This window comes from Myotis daubentonii, chromosome 1 (genome assembly GCF_963259705.1).
Source record: "Myotis daubentonii chromosome 1, mMyoDau2.1, whole genome shotgun sequence".
NCBI classification, from domain to species: domain Eukaryota; kingdom Metazoa; phylum Chordata; class Mammalia; order Chiroptera; family Vespertilionidae; genus Myotis; species Myotis daubentonii.
The window spans coordinates 149,952,478-149,974,701 of NC_081840.1; the positions used below are offsets into that span (position 1 = coordinate 149,952,478).

Below are 22,224 nucleotides of genomic sequence, written 5' to 3' on the forward strand. Positions count from 1 at the left end.
TTTTCAATCATATATTGCCACCTAACTGCAAAGGAGGCTAATAAATATTGTGTAGCTGTGTACCCAAGAGGAAAAGGGAACAGTGTGCTAGGTAACTAACAGGTCTTTGCCACATACTGTTCTCTATAGGAACAGCTATGTCAAAAGACTTGGAACATATATACCAGCTCACTTGGGCACCTGCCTCCCTGGGCTGACTGGAGACACATTGACAGATATTCACAATCTAACTCTTCTTTGCAATTATGTCTTCCTCATCATCAAAACCACTGCCAGTGATAATCCTTTACCATCCTAGTCAGGTTGCATTTTTCCAGATTCCTATTTATTATATAATACATATTAATACTACACCTTTCTTTTCTGGGACATTCTCTAGGCCATGTGCTGAAATTCGGATGGGACACAATCAATACTTTCTCAAATAAGTAACTTGTTGAAAACTTTACCACAAAGGGATAAGTAATCTATTTTATAATGTTTCATGTTAGTCTTAGTTCCAGAAATTGAAATTTTCTTCTTGACCCCAAATCCTGATAGTGCATTGTACTCAAACTTTTTAGCTTTCTAGTACAATTTTTATGTCATTAGTTAAAAGCACTACCCTTGTATCTTTCAGCTTTTTTACTATTAAGTGATACACAAAATTTAATAAGAACTACCGTCATTTTACACTAAAAAATAATTCACATGAGTATTGAAACACAGCATTTTTATCACACACAAAAAAATGTTTCTTTTTCAGGGATCTTAGGCTATTACAAGCTGTCTAGTTGACTAAAGTTTATTATAATTATTCCTATAAAATAGTACATGAAAAAAATTTTATGTGTGCCCTGTTATTGAAATCTACTTGGGTTGAAATTAAATAACCTCTGCATGAAATTTTTAAAAGATAATTATTCATCTTCTACTAGTATACCATCTAGAAAAATAATAGAAGAAAAGAATAACAAATTTATAGAAAAAACAAGTACCTAGAAATAATTCATTCAACACTTTTGTGCATAAAATTAGCAAGGAACAAAACAAAGTAATTCATAAACCGAGGGATAGAGTATGTGACCATTAAATTTACATTTTCATGTATATAAAACAATTACATTACAGGTGTTCACAATATCATTTCAAATGAAAAAGATTACTAGTCATAAAAACAGTAAGGTTCTATTATGATGTGTATTGTGTGTTTGTATGTACATGTATCTGAAAGATGCACACACACACACAAGATAAAAACATAATGTAACATGTATGCCATCTGGAATAAGGATCAGTATTTTACTTCTAATTATTCATTATGTCACTAAACAACCCAATAGCATTTTGCTGTTGACACCTTCTGCAAGAAGCATGAACTACTTGCTTCTTGCAGAAGTCTCTAACTACTAATTTCTTGGATCTCAGCTTCCTCATCTATAAAGCGAGAAAAATCACAGTAACTTTAGACAGGCTTAACTAGGTATATATAAAGCACACTAAAATACTGCAGCATTTAGTTGGATTGCCAGGAACTTCTCAATGTTATTTATATTTGCTTTGCTATTTATATAACCGGAGGCATATCCCCTTTCATAATAATGGGAGAGCTACCATCTGTTGAACATATTACTGTATGGCCAACACTTTACTATGTTATCTTATTTAATCTTCACAACAGCCTTGTGAGGGAATTTTATCCCTGTTTCCCTCGTGGTGAACTGGGACACAGAGAGGTCAAGTGATTTGGCCAAGATCAAACAGCTAGTAAGTCACAGAGTAAGGACTTTATCCTTGATCTGTCAGACTCGTTAAGCCCATGCTCTTTCTCCTGCAACACATGGCTCTGTGCTTAGCAAGAGGCTCTCCTCCTGATACAAACATTCAAAGTGTGCAGTTGCCAAAAGATTAACTTCCTTTTAACAACTTGTCCATGGGAGAATGACAAAGAAAGACAAATACTGCAAGAGTGAGGTAAAAGTTTATAATTTGTCAAGCGCCTACTCTGAAAGGTCCTAAAGAAACGTATTGTCTTGTTGAAGAGGGTACAAATATATATTATGAAAAACTAAGGAGTCCTGAATATCTTCCAAACCTTGCAAACACTTCCAAAATTTAAGTTATCTTTCCTCCCAAACTGATTCCTTTCCCACTATTCTCTAACGGTGACATCCTTATTCGTCAAATCACGCAAGCCGTGTTCCCCTCTGCTAACTATCCGCATCAAGTCACAAGAAGAGTTGTGTTGACTTTACCTGTAATATGTTTCTTGAATATGTCATCTTTTTTGTATTTCATCATCTCCACCTTAGTGTAAGCCTTCATTCTCTCTTGCCCTAGATTATTACAGTGGACTCTTGAATCTCCTTCCAAGTTGTATGTCATGCCACTATCGAAATTATCTCTCTAGATAACAGACCTAAGCATGTTGTTTCCCTGCTAAAAAAAAATCTTTACCATCTCACCATTCTCAGCCTATGGGTCCTTTAACATGGCTTCACACAGAAGCCCCAGCGCTATTTCCAGCCTCATCTCCTATTTTCCAGTCCTACACCCTACAGTCACTACATCAAACTATGCGTAGTTCCTCAAACATACTAAGTGTTCCCACACCCTTATTTAGATTGTACACTGTCCCTGCAAATATATATACAGTATAGTAGGGCCTCACAAATCTGGTCATGTCAGGGCATAACTGTTATTTTAAGAATATATTTAAAACATAAGTCTCTATTCATTCAATGTTGAGCTTCTAACATCTATTTACTAGAGCCTTTTGTACATAGTGGATGTTACTTTAGAAAGTTAATTCAGAAAATCCATCGATGAAAAGGCATTTATGTAATCAGTTGGAATAAGGAAGTAGAAGACTTTACAAAGATAAATGAAATTGGAAGAGCAAGTATGAAATGGATTATGAAATCAAGAATGTCGTGTTTGGATTTCAGTTCTATCGCAAGCCTTCTTAACATTTTAAAGGAGTTACTGATTCTCAAATTATTATTCTGCTTAGCAATAGCCATTTCCATCCATCTGAATATTGATTTTTAACAAACAGAATATTATTTTAAATGTTTACATTTGTGTCCCCTCCCCAGGTGTTCTAGTGAATATTCCTTTTTAAAAATATATTTCTTTATTGATTTCAGAGAAGAAGGAAGATGGAGAGAGAGATAGAAACATCAATGATGAGAGAATCATTGATTGGCTGCCTCCTGCACGCCCCCTACTGGGGATTGAGCCCACAACCCAGGCATGTGCCCTTGGCCAGAATCAAACCTGGGACCCTTCATTCCGCAGGCCAAAGCTCTATCCACTGAGCCAAACTGGCTAGGGCTAGTGAATATTCTTTGGGTAATTAATTAATCCATTATGACTTATTTGTTTATTGGCATTTTCTCTTATTGAAGGATTTATAAGCACAAAATTATTTAGCAAACATCTGCCAGTAAAAAGTATAAGCCACAAATTACAGGACACTCATTTACATTCCCCTTTTTTTCAGCTTACACACTACAGTGACATTTTAAAGTTGGGCAACTAAATTAGAATTAGGCTTTGGATCCAATTCAAACTCAACTTTTTGAGCTCATATTTCTGTTCTCTTTACCCTCTGGGTTTAATTTCTCTGTGTTTACATTATATGCAAATGTGTTTATCATTACTGCTTATTTACTACCACAGGAATCAGTTTGAAGCCTCCTAATTCTGGAAATGGTTTTCTCAAAATAAACCCAGATCATATTGGGTTTTATCGTGTAAATTATGAAGTATCAACTTGGGACCTGATCATTACCAGTCTTTCCTCCAACCACACGGTAAGAAAGCAATGACTGGGACTTGTTTTACTTTTGTTTTAAGAACAGCATCTTAACACTTGGCTTTAAGAATCACATTTCTTACCTCTTTTTCTCTCTCTTCCCAGGGCTTTTCTTCTGCTGACCGTGCAAGTTTTATTGATGATGCTTTTGCCTTGGCAAGGTGGGTTTTGGAATGAGGTAGATCATTTAAAATACCGTGGATTTTGTCACAAAATTTATATATATATATAAATTTTATATATAAAATGCCCCACAATGGGGATTGAGCCCACAACTCAGGCATGTGCTCTGACCAGGAATTGAACCATGACCTCCTGGTTCATATGTCAACGCTCCATCACTGAGCCACGCTGGCTGTCACAAATTTTTTTAACGAGTTAAAACAGAATTTAAGAGTGAATGTTAATTTAAAATATCCAAAGCAACTATTTATAACATTATTGTTTTCTTTAACGTGTTTTTTTTTTGTGTGTGTGTGTGTGAAGTTCATATGATCCTCATAGCCAAAATACTGATATTAGCCCTTAATACTAATGATGACTGTAGCAATAAAAATTTTACAATGGGCTTCGGCTCACTTATACTGTTGACTTCGAGCAGGGTTTGTCTATATCAAATCTTGAGCTAATTATGAGTGAAATTTTCAAATGCTTAAAAGTACACCTTCCTAATTTAATTTAGTAAAAAGGCAAACAATGTGTTTCATAAATTCATTTCTGTGAACTGAAGCCCATGGTAAGAGTTGTATTGCTACAGTCATCAGATCTTGTTCAGGTCATTGGGACAAGAAGAATGAGGCGCTGTCCTCTTGGACTGATCAGAATTAAGACACCATTAGAAATTTTGACTTTTTTTTTTCATGGCCTGAAGGTAATCTACATTTAAAAAATAATCAACACAGATTGGGAGAATGGAGGAGTAACCATAGTAACTCTGAGGGTTTTTTTTTTTTTCAGGTAGCCTAGCTCCATTAATTCAACAAGTATTTGTTGGGATTTGTGACACTGGTAGGAGCGAGGGACACAGCTAACTCGTTCTGCTGGCTGTGTAGTGGCTTCATGCTAGATACGAGCAATGTAGCGAGAAGGAGATGCTACTTTCTCAGGAAGCCTCCAGTGGCCCTTTGGGTTGGGTATTTTCCCACAACATGTATTGCCATTGCTTAGTAACTGTCCATCTCACTCACCAAACTGGAACTATCGTGAGAGTGAGCACCCAGATCATGGTCCTCTTTATTTTATCCCCAGCTCCTGACAGTGACACACCATAGTGAATGTTCATGAAATAGGAGCTGAGTATGTGGCTGGAAGGATAGCGTAAAAACACTAAAGGCATAGGAGAGTATGCCTCCAGACTTTCTCGGTAGACTACTGGAAATCAGAAAATGTTCTTAACATTTTTATTTTTAGGATTTTTTAAAAATTGTTGACACTATTAAAGGTGTCCCTATTTCCATCTCCCTTTTGCCTGCCTTCACCAGCCCCTGTCCCCGCTTCTTTCTAGCCAGCACCACATTGTTGTCTTTGTCTATGGGTTATGTATAGATGTTCTTTGGCTAATCCCTTCACCTTCTTTCTCCCAGTTCTCTCCCCACTTCCCTCTGACAGCTGTCAGTCTGTTCCATGTGCCCATGCCTCCATTTCTACTTTGTTCATCAGTTTATTTTGTTCATGAGGTTCCACATATAAGTGAGATCATGTGGTATTTGCCTTTCTCTGATGGGCTTATTTCACTTAATAATCTCCAAGTCCATCCATGCTGTCTCAAATTTTTTATAGCTGCATAGTATTCCATTGTGTAAATGTACCACAGCTTTTTATCCACTCATCTACTGATGGGCCATTGGCTATTGTAAATAATGCTACTATAAACATAGGGGTGCATATATTCTTTTGAATTGTTGGTTTGGGATTCTTAGGACATAGTCCCAGAAGTGGAATCTCCGGGTCAAAAGGCATTTCCATTTTTTATTTTTTGAAGGAACTCTTACTATTTTCCACAGTGGCTGCACCAGTCTGCATTCCCATCAGCAGTGCAATGAGCATTCCCTTTTCTCCACATCCTCACCAGCACTTGTTTGTTGATTTATTGATGGTAGCCATTACAGCAGGTGCGAAGTGACATCTCACTGTGGTTTTAATTTGCATCTCTCTGATGATTAGTGACATTGAGCATCTTTGCATAAGTCTATGAGCCACCTGTATGTCCTCTTTATTGACATTTTTAAGGAGGAACATTATAGGGTTAAACAGGTTCTCGAGCCAGATTAAAATCCTGCTTCGGTATAACCTTGAGTAAGTGTCTTAACTTCTCTCTGGCTTAATTTCCTTATTAGCAAAATGAAGATGACTTTATAAGACTCTTGAGGAATAAATGAGGTAATGCACATAAAGCAATGAAAGCATGGCAGGCCTTTAAGGCCTGTGAGAGTGCTCAATACATTGTAAAAATACATCCACCATTGATCAGTAGCAACAAAGAAGCATTTATGTAGAAAAGTTCTTCTGAATTTGTAATGTAGATTCCCTTTATAGGTAATAGACATTATAATCCCCTATAGTGAATCTCCAAATTTAATCTCCTGAACATATAACAAATTAATTACAGTCGGCCCTTATTCGAGATGAGATTTTGCTTTTCACAGTTTCAGTTACTTGTGATTTACTGGAGTCTGACCCGTAACTTTTATTACAATATTTTGTTATAATTGTTCTGTTTTATTAGCAGATGTTGTTAATCTCTGACTGTGCATAATTTATAAATTAAACTTTTCACAGGCATGTACATATAGGAAAATACACATACACACATGTAGAATATATCCTCTATGGAAAAGGGGGGACTATATTGTATATTTATTATATTACAGTTTGTCAGTCACTCATTTAATAAATATTTATTGAGCACCTACTCTGTACCAGGCACTGAGTAGACCTGGGAAATTAAGTGATGAAAGAAGATCAATATTTTAAGACATAATAGAACCACTTAGATTTTTTTTTTTAGGAAAACTCTCCTGTGAATACAAAATGATCTTTTCCAAAGCTTAGCATCTTTGCTGTTAAAAAGTACACAGAGATTGCAATATCTTTATAGCTTAATTCCCATCACAACACAATACACAGTTCTTTGTGCTTTAAGGAGCGAAAGCCTCTTGAGCAGTTCTCTCAACCGTGTGTTAAGCCGATAACTCGCACAAGTGAGAGACTTTCTCACATTTGCTCAGCCCCTTGGCCATGCCCCGTAACATTTTGAAGAGCTTCAGAAAGAAAGAAAGTGAAACACACTAGAAAAACAAAAAATATCAAGAATCACACAATAACCAGTCCAGGAGACAACTGAGTTATGACCTTAGCTACTGAGCTATTGTCCAATTTCCTTCTGCAAAACAGGACCCAGAGAGGGACAGACTGCACCAGTTTTATTAGAGATGGGTCCAGACCAGTCTAAATGTTAGGCAGGAAAAAAAAAAAGGAGAAATGTGTAGCTAGATAGGTAAGTGCCTGTGGTGGGACTAGAATTTATGCAGATCTTCTCAGGTGTTTAAAAAGAAATGTAACTCACGTTTCATAAGCAGGACTGAAAGGGTGCATCTAAAAATACATGTATTCTTGATTCCCCCGTCCCCAGATTTGAGGAGCTAGTACTCTTACTGCCCTAGATGGAATATCTAGCTGGACACATTCGTTAAGATAGGGAGTAAAAATTCATCCAGTCACTTTGAGTCTCCCAAACAGTCTCAGTTCATCAAATGCCCAGCCCAATGAAACCATCAACATTTTCAATGTCATTTAAAGTTATTTCCAGCCCCCCAGGAACAATGTGCTTGATTTTCTCTCCATTTTCCTGTGTGAAGTTTCTACTTCTCATTATGCTGCCTCTGGTTCCTCCAGCGTTGAGGCAGTGAGAGCAGGTGAAGGGAGGAACACTCCCAACATGCAGTTTTCTTTTGCTCCTCTAGACCTTGTGACATTTAACATGGACTCTCCTCCTTCTGTGCTCACACCATTCCATGGCCAAGGGTGTTTCTCCTTCAGTTACTTTGAGGGGCAGGGGAACACCACTGACCCATTCTGGTCCATAGCAAGTATTCATCCATCCTGTGCCCCGATGAAGTCTGAAAAGGACAGGCCACCCAGGCAGCCCCATCTCTTCACTCTGAGATCAGAGCACTAGCCAGACACAGCCTCTCGTCCTATAGGTTTCTCGGGGTGTAAGACACCAGACCACTATGCCTCCAAGCTCTAGGATACACCTTTAAATTATTCAAGTGTTCCCATTAAAGGCCCCATTTCCTAGGCTTGATATGAAGGGACAACCTCATAGTACACTGACAGCACTCCTCAAAGCCCTCTTCTACAAGGTCACTCTCTCCCCCTTAGCCACTCCAACCTCTTCATTAGGATGGTGGTGTGTTATTAGCAAAGGGTCACAAGACCTGTTCCTGACCATGTCAGCTCCAGTTTGGTGGGCCTGCATCTTGCTTTGGAGAATAGGCCAAAGGGCCTAGTTTGGGGGCCTTGCCAAAACTGAGACAGAAAAAATCCTTTGTTGTACAGCTGTTGCAGTAGGTTTTATCCTTTTCAATAGCTTATGTTGTGCTCTGCAGCCCACTGTGTGCAAAAGCCAGGGGATGGGTCAAGATTAACATAAAGGAAAGCAGAAGGCTGGCTAACAAACCCAGGAGTGGGAGCAGGAGTTTCTGGGTGAGGAAAGAGTGGCACAGACGACAGCTTAACAGACCACCTAAGCCACGGATGAGACAGAATTCCAGCCAGGTTTTAAGGACCAGTGGCTCCAATGATATGCAAGGTGAAGACCAGGTTAGCAAGTGAAGATCTCCAGGTGAACATCAACCATGTCAAGATGATCAGCTTTGCCATTTTATTTTATTTATTTTTAAATATATTTTTATTGATTTCAGAGAGGAAGGGAGAGAGATAGAAACATTGATGAGATAGAAACAGCAATCCGCTGCCTCCTGCATGCTCCCTATTGAGGATTGAGCCTGAAACCTGGGCATATGCCCTGACTGGGAATCAAAGCATAACCTCCTGGTTCATGCGCTGATGCTCAATCACTGTGCCACACCGGCCAAGCAGCCTTTTTTTATTTTTTAAAGAAAAGGGGGAGTAGGAAAATGAGGAGAGATAAAATGGGGTCTAGTTGATAGCAAAGAGACTGTTTTAAGCCGGAAATCTGAATTTAATTGGCAAGTTAATGTCAAGAGACCAGATACATGGGAACTTTCCAAAACTCTCCACACCACCTGAAGGCTCATGAATGTCGGTCAGTTCCATCCACTGAGGCACCTCTCTCAATTGTTCTACTGCCCCAGTCAAGAGCCATGTTTACCAAGACACCATGCTAAACCTGGGCTTCTCTGAGTTGGGGACTGTGCAGTCTTTTCAAGTCACACCCAGGGAAGCAGAAACAAAGCTTTGATATAAGATTCCTCAAACTTCCTCCATGCCTCAGCCAGAGATAGGAGGACCTCTTAGTCCTCTTCTTCTCCATTGAGTCCGGTGGGAGCTTTCTTTGAGTTACAGCCTCCATCTTCTCTACACTCTGAATTATAGGAAAATTCTGATTTGAGTCCTTCAGGCTGGGTTCTCACTATGTAAATGGAAGATTTTAGAACAAAGAAAATTCTCAAGCCTGGCTTTCAGAACTGCTGTTTGCTATGGATTTAAAAAGAAATGGAACTTGAGACTCAAAGTTGAGTAAGAATGCTGTCTTAGGTGGAGTTCCCTAGGTGCAGAGTCTGAAATGAGGGTTCTTTACCTGTGGTTATTGAAGAGTGCTGGCTTGAGGTAGAGAATTCATACCTCAATAAACATGATGGGGAAGGAGGAAAAGCTGAGCAAATATATGGTCTCATTTGGAATCTAGCTTTGCCAGATTCTACTAGGAAGCTTTGAGTTGTACCACAGAGTGGGACCAACTAGAGAGACGCAGGCTGGCTAGTGGCATTCCTGAATCAGATGATTGATTTATGGTCAGGAGTGAAGGCTGCATAACCTCTTAGAAGCAAGATAGATGTATTTGGCCAAGGGCTATTGCCTGAAGAAGGTGGTAGCTGTGAGCTAACACAACATTGTAAGGTGATCTGGGTAGGGCACTATAGATTTCTTTGTTGTAAAAAGACAGTTCTTCACATGTAATCCTAGCAATATCAGCATCGCCTAGCAACTTGTGAGCAATGCAAATACTTAGGCCCTATTCAAGACCCGCTGAATCAGAACTTCTGGGAATGGGGCCCGAGAGTGTGTGACTTAACCAACTTTCCAATGTTGCTGATATATGTTCAAATTTGAGAATCATGGTTCTAAATGGTATTGCTTTTCCTCTGACATATCAAATACTACTGATTCCATGCATAAGAGTTGCAGAGTACATTATTTTAATTCTCAAAATATTATCATCTATAATATCAAGCATCAAAAATTCACTCCCAGTGCAGTGTTCTGACCTTATGACTTAGACTTAAAGAAAATGAGTGATATCAAAGTGGAACTATTGCAAAGCTATCAAGTGTGCTGGAAAAATAAGATGCTAAGACAAGATATTGATTTTTTAACATTTGAATACATAATACTTAGGACCTCTAATCTGTGAATTATTAGATCCCCTCCTTCCATTTATGGTATCCAATTACCCAATTCTTCTGGTCCTTGTAGCCAAGACCCTTCTAATCTTTTCACCTGCCAGAAATGTGCAGCCCACTTGATTTCTGACCAAGTTATCTGCCATTCTTCCTAAAATTTCATTAACCTCTTTGCTAATTTGATCCTTAGAGCAACAACTATTCTTCGAAAGTATACTAAGAAAACACTGATTAGATGTGATTGTTGCTCTATCTTCAAAGAAAATAGAAAAATCATTAAAATTAGAAAATTATCAAGTTTCACATGTTAACACAACTTCTATATTTTTTACTTAATAAACATTCTCAATAAAACACTCCATTTCTCAATATTGTTTATTCTTTTATTAAGGGAGGCTGAATGATCCAAAATATAACCCCTTCTAAATCAAATCAGGAAATGAGAAATCAGCTTTCTGAACTGAAAAGAAAACGCTGTATCATATCTCATTAGTAAAAATCATATGATGCTAAAGATTTTAACACTTATCTGTCCAATGCTAGTTCATCCTCTAATCAAGCTCTTAGGAAGAAGTCATGATATAATTACATTATTCTTTATTCACAAAATGACCTCAAACATAATAGCACTCAGTGCATCAGTATTACTAATTCAATAATTTAAAATGTATTCTTTAATTTAAACTTTCAAAATGTAACTTGGAAAAACAAGATTCCCATAAATTTGGGCTAGAAATTGAAGCATGACAGTTTTCTAAGAACATGATTTCAAAAGGTTCTAGAATCTCTTTTCAGGAGGAAGATATTGGATTCTTTAAACTTCTTTTTTTTAAAAAAATATATTTTATTGATTTTTTACAGAGAGGAAGGGAGAGAGATAGAGAGTTAGAGACATCGATGATGAGAGAAACATCGATCAGCTGCCTCCTGCACATCTCCTACTGGGAATGTGCCCGCAACCCAGGTACATGCCCTTGACCGGAGTCGAACCTGGGACCTTTCAGTCTGCAGGCTGACACTCTATCCACTGAACCAAACCGGTTTCGGCGGATTCTTTAAACTTTGAAATGTCAAAAGTAACTTCAAATTTCCTGGAGGAACAAAATCCACTTTTTATTTAGCCTTATTATTGGTAAATGTATAAAAAAGGAGATGTCTTATAGGAAGTATAAATGCACTTGAAATGTTTTAAGCATTCATGATTTGTGAGTACTGTTATTCAGGTTTCCTCTTCATTTCAAATTCAAATCATTTCAATAAGATACATTTATAATGGTGTATTTGGCCATTATAATTAGCTTATGCAACTAAAATTTAAAAGTTTTTATTCACCAATATTAACGACATAGCTAAGTGGCTTTTGTTTCATCTGAAATTTTGCCACAGGGATTTTTCAAATGTGTATCTTAATGTTCTGTCTTCCCCTTTACTATTGGACATTTGAAAATATATCACTGTGAGGAAATCTCTTTGATTAGGCTTCAACCATACATGCATTTATTAATCATGTAATAGAAGGATTCTCATTAACATTGAATTCTATAGTCCCCATATTAGTTCTTTGAGTTAAATGGAAACTAATTTATCTTTTTAATTAACTGTTTTGTTTTTCCTTCCTTAGAGCTCAACTTCTAAATTATAAGGTGGCTCTGAACTTGACCAAGTATCTCAAAATGGAAAAGGACTTTTTACCATGGCAGAGAGTTATTTCAGCTGTCACCTATATCATTAGCATGTTTGAAGATGATAAAGACCTATACCCCATGATTGAGGTGATGTGAATGGCATTTCTTATGAAAGTAAATGTTTAGTCATTAGCAGAATAGGAAAATTTCTGAGGGAAGAAGCTCCTGGGAGACAAGAACATATCTTCCTTTCTAAGTGAAATCAAAGGAAAGTACAATGGCTTGACTTTCCTTTCAAAGCAAAGAGATGCTATTTATTTTTTCAGCTTGAAATGTATCAATATTTCTGGTTCAATATACCCCTTAAATGTATATTTTAGTGTTATAAGGAATCCAATAATTAATACTTCATTTAAAATAGGCAACATTTTAAATCATAGATGCTAACTAGATCCTATTTTTACTGTATTCATCTAGGTCAAAATGAATTCATTCTTCCCAAAATATAACATTGCTAGAGGCCCAGTGCACGAATTCATGCACAGGCAGGCCTGCCCCAATCAGGCCCGATCAGGGCCGGGCCAGCTGGGGAGTGGGGCCACAGGCGATTGGCTGGCAGGCTCTGCCCCTGAATGGGGTGGCAGGGACCGATTGGGAGTCAGTCTCCAGGGGAGGGGCCATGGAAGGTTGGCTGGCCAGCTCCACCCTTGATTGATATGGGGAATGGGGTCAATCATGGACAGAGCTGGGTGGGGGGAGGGGCCGCAGTCCAATTGAGGTGGTGGGGGCTGATTGAGGGTGGGGCCCACAGTGGGGAGGGGCTGTGGACGGTGGACAAGTGCTCCCATCCCTGAATGGGGCAGTGGGTGGGAGCAGGGGCCAGAAGCCTGGGGGAGGGGCCATGGGTGGTGGTGTCAGGTGGAGGGAGGGGCTGCAGGAGGTTGGCTGGCTGACCCCACCCCCTATTGGCATGGGTCGGGGCTGTGGGGAGAGGGGCCATGGGAGGTTGGCCTGCTGGCTCCACCCCCCTGCTGGGCCAGTTTGCTGGCCACAGTGGGCGTCAGAGTGACCAGTCATTCAGGTCGTTATGGCGTTCCAGTCACTGGCTTTTTATAGAGAGAGATATTTCTGCTGTTATTTCCACATTGAGATTTTATTATGAGATAGTCATTACAAATACTTTGCTTTGTGATTTCTGTAGCACTTTGGCAAGACACTTGTAATTTTAAACAAATTCTGGATTCGAATCTCTGGCTCTTCCACTTAGTAAATGAAAGAACTTGGACAAATGATTTATATTTGTGAGTTTTAATTTCCTTTGTACAATAAGATCTTAGCACTTGGCTGCCTATGGTAAAGAGATAAAGATTATATTTCATCAGTACTTGAGCAAGTATGTCAAGTGTTATTCTATTTCACAAGAAGTGGAAGCTAAGAGACGCTAACCCAAAGTTGGGTAAAACACAAGAGAATGTTCAGGATGTTCTTACCTTGAAGCAATATTGCAATGTGATAAAGAACTGAATGCATCCCTTCCTAATGACAGGCCCAAAGTCCTCTGAACTAGTAGGAAAAAAGGTTATAATGGTGGTGGGGGGAGGGTGGCTGTACATTATAATAGCTGAAAGACTGCTGATAAATAATGAATTGTTACTCATGGTACGTGGTGCTTTTATTTCAGGAATACTTCCGAGATCAGGTGAAGCCGGTTGCAGATGCTCTGACATGGGATGACACTGGAGACCACCTCACAAAGTTATTTTCTTTACATTTTTAAACTAATATCCATTCAATATCTGTTTGTGTGTTTTAAAATGTGTTGAAAAGTACTCAAGGCCCAGCTTTGTTTGTCTTTGTTTTCTAAGGTTACTCCGTGCCTCTGTATTAGGGCTCGCATGCAAGGTGGGAGACAAAGAAGCCTTGGGCAACGCTTCCCACTTATTTCAGCAGTGGATCACTGGGACTGTGAGGTGACTATTCACCGTGTGTTCATTTCCAGAAGACTTTAAACTGCAAAACGAACAATGGAAATCTCTGAAACACTGTTTATTCTTCTAGGATTCCTGTAAATCTCAGGCTTCTGGTATATCGTTATGGGATGCAGAACTCTGGCAATGAGACCTCATGGAACTACACTCTTGATCAATATCAAAAAACTCCATTAGCTCAAGAAAAAGAAAAGCTGCTGTATTCATTAGCATCTATCAAGAATGTTACTCTTCTGTCAAGGTAAATTAGAACTTTTTTTTTTTTTTTACTTCTAGCAATTGTATTTTTTGGTTTATACATCACAGTCTCTTATAGATGCTATTAAAGTATGTTTCCAAGAAAATCTATCAACAATTATTTTCCCTGCAAGAAACAAACTATATGTAATAGTGGCTTAAATAGTAAAGAAATGTAATCTCATACAAAAAAGTTCTAGAGGAAAACAATTTTCAGTTTTCATCGAGGAGCTAGGGTCTTTCCCTTTCTGTTTTGTCATCCTCAACCTGTTGGATGTCTAATGACTTTCAGAGTTCCAAACATTTTGTCTTCATACATATATGTTCAGTGGAAGAAGGACAGGAGCAAAAGAGTTTCCCCTGTCTTTTATGTTGAAAGGTCTGCTCTCTCCCTTCCCCTCCTTATCCAGAACTGGGCATTCCTGATCATTCTGGGTCACACTCTGGGTCTGCCACATGGTCACCTGTGGACTAGGATGAACTGAAATTCCTTTGACTGATTTGGGTCAATCATGATACTCTGGGGCTGGGGTAGGACTCTAGTTTTTCTACAGTCAAGGAACAAGCCCAGAACAAAACCAGTTTCTGTCAGCAGAGGAGGAGTGTCTGCCACAATATGCATACACACAAATAAAGTTATTTACATTTCACTCAAAAGGTATAAAGATTTCTTGAAGCTTTTCTATGAATCTTCTTCTACTCCACACCTATGCCACAAGTCAACTGACTTCTGCCTTAATTCATTTTTTTTTTTGCTTAGTTATAGTTTCTCAGTTACTTCATTCATTTAACCAAATCTTTAAAAAAATATATATATATAGATAGATAGATAGATAGATAGATAGATAGATAGATAGATAGATATAGATATAGATTTCAGAGAGGAAGGGAAAGGGAGAGAGATAGAAACATCAATGATGAGAGAGAATTATTGATAGGCTGCCTCCACTACTGGGGATCAAGCCTGCAACCTGGGCATGTGCCCTTGACCAGAATAGAACCTGGGACCCTTCAGTCTGCAGTCCAATGCTCTATCCACCGAGCCAAACCAGCTGGGCCATTTAACCAAATCTTTTGTTGTCCTTTTTATGTATAGGTATATAGAGTGTGAGACTAAAAATGAATAAGATATCTACCCTTGAGAAACATACAGGTTCATGGGAGAGGCAGAATATAAATGATAAATTACTATGCAATAATCAATTTGTAAGAACTACCAGAAACTGTTTTTACCTGGCAGGATCAACAATACACCTTCAACAATACACTATCTTAAAGCAGTCAATTCTCCTGCTCACTGCTCTAAGATAGTCCACCAAGAACTTGATCATCTTGACAGTCCACAGAACATCATATTGATCCATTACTTGAATTAGCAAGTACTTAAATGCCTTACTAAGGCTCTTATGAATTAGAGGGTAAAAGATACATTGCACAAACATTCAGAGGCCCCCAATCCAGTGCAGTTTCTGGAAGTTCAATAGTCTACAGCATGTTGAGATATTCCCTTTAGATACAACCATGACATAAATTTAATACAAATCTATTGGTTTGGTCACTTAATCTATTGATTTGGACTTATTTGCATTATAGTATAATTATAATAAACTAATCTAACCACATAGGTTATATTAGGAATTTGTTTTGTACAATCTATGAAAGAACAAATAAGGCAACTTCTATCCCACAGAAAACCCTATATAATAAAGAGCTAATATGCTAATTAGACCAAACAGCAGAACGACCTTCCAGAGGAAGCCAGGGCTGCGAGGGCTGACTGAGGCAGGTGGGGCTGCAAGGTCTGAGCCCCTTGCATAAATTTCGTGCATCGGGGCTCTAGTTAGACTATAAATACTTTCTCTTAACATATTGGCTTCTTTTTAATACTTCTAAGTGGATAAAGTGCTTCTATTCAATAGGTCCAATTATTATTCTTTATTTTTGTTATTTACTTATTGGGGTGACATTAGTTAATAAAATTATATAGGTTTCAAGTGTACATCGTCTGTATATTTCATTATGTGCCCACCACCCAAAGTCAAATCTTCTTTTATCACCATACATTTGGCCCACTTTACCCTTTACAACCCTTCCTCACCCTGTTGGCCCTCTGGTCACCATTATACTGTTGTCTGTGTCTATGAGTTTTTGTTTGATTGTTCATTTGTTGCTTTCAGTTTTATATCCTACATATAAGTGAAATCATATGGTTCTTGACTTTTTTTGTCTCACTTGTTTCACTTAGCATGATATTCTTAAGATTTACCAGGTTGTCACAAATAATTAATAGTTAAAATGGTGTTTTTATATTGTTTTTAATACTTTCAAAATAATTAAAGTTTTAATATTCCTGTAGTTTACATTTCACTAGTCCTCAAAAATCATAGGTTATTTTTTAAAAACAGTTAAATAGCCCTAACCGGTCTGGCTCAGTGGATAGAGCGTCAGCCTGCAGACTCAAGGGTCCCAGGTTCGATTCCGGTCAAGGCATGTACCTTGGTTGCAGGCACATCCCCAGTAGGGAGTGTGCAAGAAGCAGCTGATTGATATTTCTCTCTCATCGATGTTTCTGGCTCTCTATCCCTCTCCCTTCCTGTCTGTAAAAAAATCAATAAAATATATTTTAAAAAATAAAAATAAATAAAAACAGTTCAATAGAGATGGAGAGGCATTGATTGGACTGTCGGGGCTTGGAGGGAAGGAAGGGGAGGGTGGGGGTAAGGGGGAGAGATCAACTAAAGCACTTAAATGCAAGCATATAGGCCTAACCAATGGACACGGACAACAGGAGGGTGAGGGCATGAGCGGGGGGGAGTAGGGGGTAACGTGGGGATAAGGACACATATGTAATATCTTAATCAATAAAAAGTATATTAAAAAATAAAAACAGTTAAATATTTTAGAAAATTTTAAATTGTGTTTTCTTATTTGTCATATTTAATTAAGTTTGTCGCTTAGTTCCTCAAGGATTGAATTACAGGAATGAAAGCTATGTTCTATTGGAATTCAGCTAAGGGTGAACATTAAACGTTCATTTTGAATTTTTGGCTTCTCTTAGGTATTTGGACTTGCTCAAGGACTCAAACCTTATTAAAAGTCAGGATGTGTTTACAGTGATCCGATATATCTCATATAACAGCTATGGGAAGAGCATGGCCTGGAACTGGATACAGCTCAACTGGGAATATCTAGTCAACAGGTGGGATGATCAGATAATGTTTTGTGCTCTTTGTTGGATACTATCTACAATTCTTTTTCTCTTTACTGTACTTTCTCTGACATCTATACAATATCTGAAATGGCATATCACCAGAGGTAATGGATCATGGATTTTTCCCCTTCCAGGGAAGCAATATACTAATTAATTTTCAGCATAATTTCTTTTTGGAAAGTATTGTTTCCACCGGATCTATAGAATTCTGAAATCTGAAGAGATGCCTAAATCACATTATTTTTAGTTTGGTTAAAACAAGTTAATATAATTCTGCCTGTTGTGATAGCACCTAGCATAATGCCAGGCACATATTTAGTTCTTAATGAATATTTAATGAAAACTAAATAAGAATTCCTGGACCTGGGTTCACATCAGAGTCCTATATCCTACTGAACATATATGATTGATAGCTTTTATCTCCCTTGACCAGATAATTAAACTTTAGGTATTTTGAAAAGTTCTTAAAAAGAAACCACTTCCCAGGCAATAACAGTTTTAAAATGTAAGATAGAAAATTAACTAAAGAGTTGCTTTCCCCAATGTTTTATTTTTTCAGGCCCATACAAAAGAAATATTACTATTCTTGATTCTGAGCCTCTAAATTTAATGCTTATTTCCATTAAAAAGATATTTCTTTTACAGAGTATAAAATAGAATATAGACTATGTATCCCAAACAAATATAAAAACATTGGCCAAAAGCACTTCACTGTCTATAATTCCCACACCAGGAAATAGCCTCTGTTATCCCCTTCTAATCTCATCTGTCTTCCCCTCAGCACTGCCTAATTGACTGCCTTATCAGAAATATTAACTACGATGATAACTTTTATTTGTATTCTTTTTCCTACCCTACAATTCACCAGAGTGCCATTAGAATGATTCACATTTCTTATTCTTATAAGATCCAGATTAAATCTCTAGCTCTCAATCAAGATACTCTACATTGCTTTTTACCTATTGGTGATAATATTTTGCCTTTTCTATTCTTGTAATGATTGATTGTAATAGTTCATCCATCTCTATGAAGATCGATTGATTTATGAGCATGCACACATGATGTTCTGTTCATCTGTTTGTAATCCTATATAATAAAAGCCTAATATGCTAAGTGTCCAACAGATCATTCAACAGTTTGACTGGTCGCTATGGTGTGCACTGACCACCAGGGGGCAGACGCTCAGACCAGTAGGTTAGCTTGCTGCTGGGGTCTGGCATCGGAACTGAGCGAGATGGGCCGGACATGCCCTGGAACCCTCCTGCGGTCCCTCCCCAGCCCTGATCATGCACCAGTGGGGTCCCTCGGCTTGGCCTGCACCCTCTTGCAATCCAGGACCCCTCGGGGGATGTCAGAGAGCCGGTATCGGCCCAATCCCCACAGGCCAAGGGACCCCACCAGTGCATGAATCTGTGCACCGGGCCTCTAGCTGTTTCAATAAAATACTTGGTTTAGAATTAATAAACCTACCTATTTAGAACATGTTGTTATCTGGGGGTAACATTTCATATTACGAAATATGATACCTTCCATTTTGAAAGGTATATGCCTACTGACAAATACTGTATATTTTGTTTTAATTGAAAAGACTATAAAACTTTTTTTTGGTATATACTGCAAGAAACCTATGTAGATAAAGAATAATGCTTACTTTTGAATTATTGTGAAAAGATAAGTAAATTATGTTCATTTTGCAAATTGTTTATTAAGTAGAGTATTTCTCAAGGCTTATTTAAATAGCTCTGTAATTTATTTCAAATAATGCATTTTTCATTTTAAAAAATTAGTTCATTGTTATTCCTCTTTAAAAATTAAGAAGTAGAAAAAAACAGGTGTTGCCCTAGCCAGTTTGGCTCAGTGGATAGAGCGTGGGTCTGCAGACTTAAGGGTCCAGGGTTTCAATTCCAGTCAAGGGCACATCCTGGGTTGCGGGCTTCATCCCCAGTAGGAGGTGTGCAGGAGGTAGCCAATCAACGATTCTCTCTCATCATTGATGTTTCTGTCTCTCTCTCTCCCTCTCCCTTCCTCTCTAAAATCAATAAAAATATTAAAAACAAAACACAAATAAAATCAGGTGTTACCTTGCCATAAAAGTCATAAACATCTGGCCTTAAAATAAATTTATTAGACATAATACTGAATTTTTTTCAAGAAAATTAATTGATAAACAATTTCCAGTGCTAGCTCCAAAGGCTAGCTCACCCAAGGCTTTTAATATTTCTTCATAGTCTAGTGATCTAATTCTCATTGGGTATTATTTCAAATTGCCTAATGCACAACATTATGTAATAACCACATGTTGGACACACACAATGCCCAATATTAATTATGGTTAGTTTGAATAAATAGAATATTCCTATTAAAATTGGATGTGACAAATTAAACATAAATTAGCCAAGTTTTATCCAACTATTTCTAAACTCTTGAACATTTTCCAGACTTCAAAATGAGTGGATTTACTGCCTCCATTTTATGAGCAATTTATTGTCATTCTAAAATAAATAAGCTGTTTTTTTATAAAGTTATTGTCATGTGATTTTTATGACAATTGATGGCCACACCACTAATGTTTTTTCCAGTCTGAGGCTTAACCACAAAGTTCCAAAGATTCTTCAGAATTTATTCTTTGCTTTTTTTTATTTCACTAAACTCTTAGATGAAACTGTGAAGTTGGGTAAACCCAATAAATCAGTAGTGTGGTATGAAAAGTATGGTTTTAATTTATGACTATAGCTGAAATATTAAGTCAATGGAATATGACTAAAGCCATTTAAACACTATCTCACAAGCAAAATAATTTAATAAAAGTTTTGTATATATCAAAATCATTTATTTTGGGAAACAATAATACTTCAGTTAATATTGAGTCTAAGAAGACTATTTTTTATATAATTATATTTCAGAATATTTAAGATATAATTAAATTCTTATTTTAGTTTTAAACTAATCAATGTAATAAGTATATAATGTATTTTTCCTTAAATGATACACTTTATGTGATATTGGTTTCTTGGGAATGAACATATTTTGTTCTTATACTTCTAATATTTATACAGGTAGTTATAGTTTTTATTCAATCCATTCATTGTTGGTTCCCAAATATATCCTTTAATTTTTAGCTTCTAAGAACAAAATACAACAAATATTACAGAAATTATGGAAGGTTAATCTGTAGGATATCATGATAACAACTTTCCTTTCTTAAATTCCTTTATTTATTTATTTATTTATTTATTTATTTATTTATTTATTGTTGGCACTATTATAGATGCCCCCCCATTTTCCTCCCCATTATCCATCTCCACCCAGCCCCAGCCTCCCTCTCCCTCTAGCCTTTACCACACTGTTGTCTGTGTCCATGGGCTATGCTTATATGTTTTTGGCTAATCTCTTCACCCTCTTTCATCCAGTCCCCCCATCTCCCTAAGTCCCTATTTTCTTATTATGAGTATACTAGATGCTCGGTGCATGAATTCCTGCATGGGTGGGGTCCCTTGGGGGGCTGCACCCCCAGCCTTGCAGCCCCACCTGGCAATCCACCTTGGCCTGGCACCGCCCCTTCACCTGCTCCACCATCCCGCCTGTGGGGTTATTAGTCGGGGCCGGGCCTCCACCTGGCTCCCTCAGCACCTGGGAGTCTGGTGGTGGCCCCACTCCCTGTCACCGCTGCGGCTGGTCGCCATCTATGGGGTGATTAGCAGGGAAATTGGGCCCCTGCTCGCACCAACCTTGGCCTGGTGCTACCCGCTCACCTGCTTCACCACCTTGCCGTGGTCCTGCTCTCGTTGGGGCCCATCAGGGCCAGCAGCACCTTCACTGCTGCCCACTGCCAGTGCTGTGTCGCCGAAGCCTTCCATGTTCCGTGCCACCCCCTGGTGGTCAGCACACGTCATAGTGAGCAGTTGAAGTCCCAGTCTTTCTGTCTAACCATCGGTTGAACAACTGTCTTAGGGGACAATTTGCATGTTAGGCTTTTATTATATAGGATGTTGTTTTGTACAAAATGCAGATAAGCAAAACTCACCCATAATTCTACCACCCTGTTGTCACACTAAAATTTCACTAAGATTTTTTTCTTGGGTCATTTTTTTATGGCTGTTTATTTATTTATTTACAGAAATGGAATCATATTATACATATAGTTTTATAAGATATCTCTCCATGTCTTTAAGTATGCTTTTTCACTGTTATTTTTAATGCTCAATTATATTTCAACTAGAGGCCTGATGCATGAAATTCATGCAAGAGTAAGCCTTCCTTCCCCTGGCTGCTGGCACCCATTTCCCTCTGGCACCCGGGACCCAGACTTCCCTCCGGCTGCCAGCAGGAACCCGAGACCCGGGCTTCCATCGCAGCCCCGGCTTCGTCCGGAAGGTTGTCCAGAAGGACGTCTGGTCTAGTTAGCATATTACACTTTTATTATTATGATGTGTAGGTACATCTTAGTTTATTTAGCCCATCTCCAGCTGTTAGATAACAGTATTGTTCTAAACTTTCCAGTATATAAATAATGTGCTGATGGGCATCTTTGAAACTGAATCTTTTCTTTTTCTTTTAAATGCCCTTGACATTTTCTTTAGGCTACTAGAAGTAATTGTTACCCAGAAAAAATTTACTAATAAATTGACCTATTTTTCTAACCCTTGCCAATAGCCAGTGTTGTCATTTTAAAACATTCTTGCTATTAGAATACATGAAACCTGATATCTAATTTTTAATTATAATTCTCTCATCCAATAATCTTATCAGCATCAAC

The 22,224-nt window shown here is 38.0% G+C and overlaps 1 protein-coding gene across 1 annotated transcript in view; it reads left to right on the plus strand.

The window, feature by feature from the left end:
- ENPEP (glutamyl aminopeptidase) overlaps nt 1-22,224 on the plus strand; it is a 96,344-nt gene that overhangs the window by 68,372 nt on the left and 5,748 nt on the right. The window contains exons 12-18 of the mRNA XM_059662513.1: nt 3,664-3,797; nt 3,905-3,960; nt 12,029-12,179; nt 13,714-13,787; nt 13,898-14,002; nt 14,091-14,261; nt 17,316-17,456. Of these exons, the coding sequence (XP_059518496.1) occupies nt 3,664-3,797; nt 3,905-3,960; nt 12,029-12,179; nt 13,714-13,787; nt 13,898-14,002; nt 14,091-14,261; nt 17,316-17,456 (832 nt within the window). The remainder of the gene's footprint in view (nt 1-3,663; nt 3,798-3,904; nt 3,961-12,028; nt 12,180-13,713; nt 13,788-13,897; nt 14,003-14,090; nt 14,262-17,315; nt 17,457-22,224) is intronic.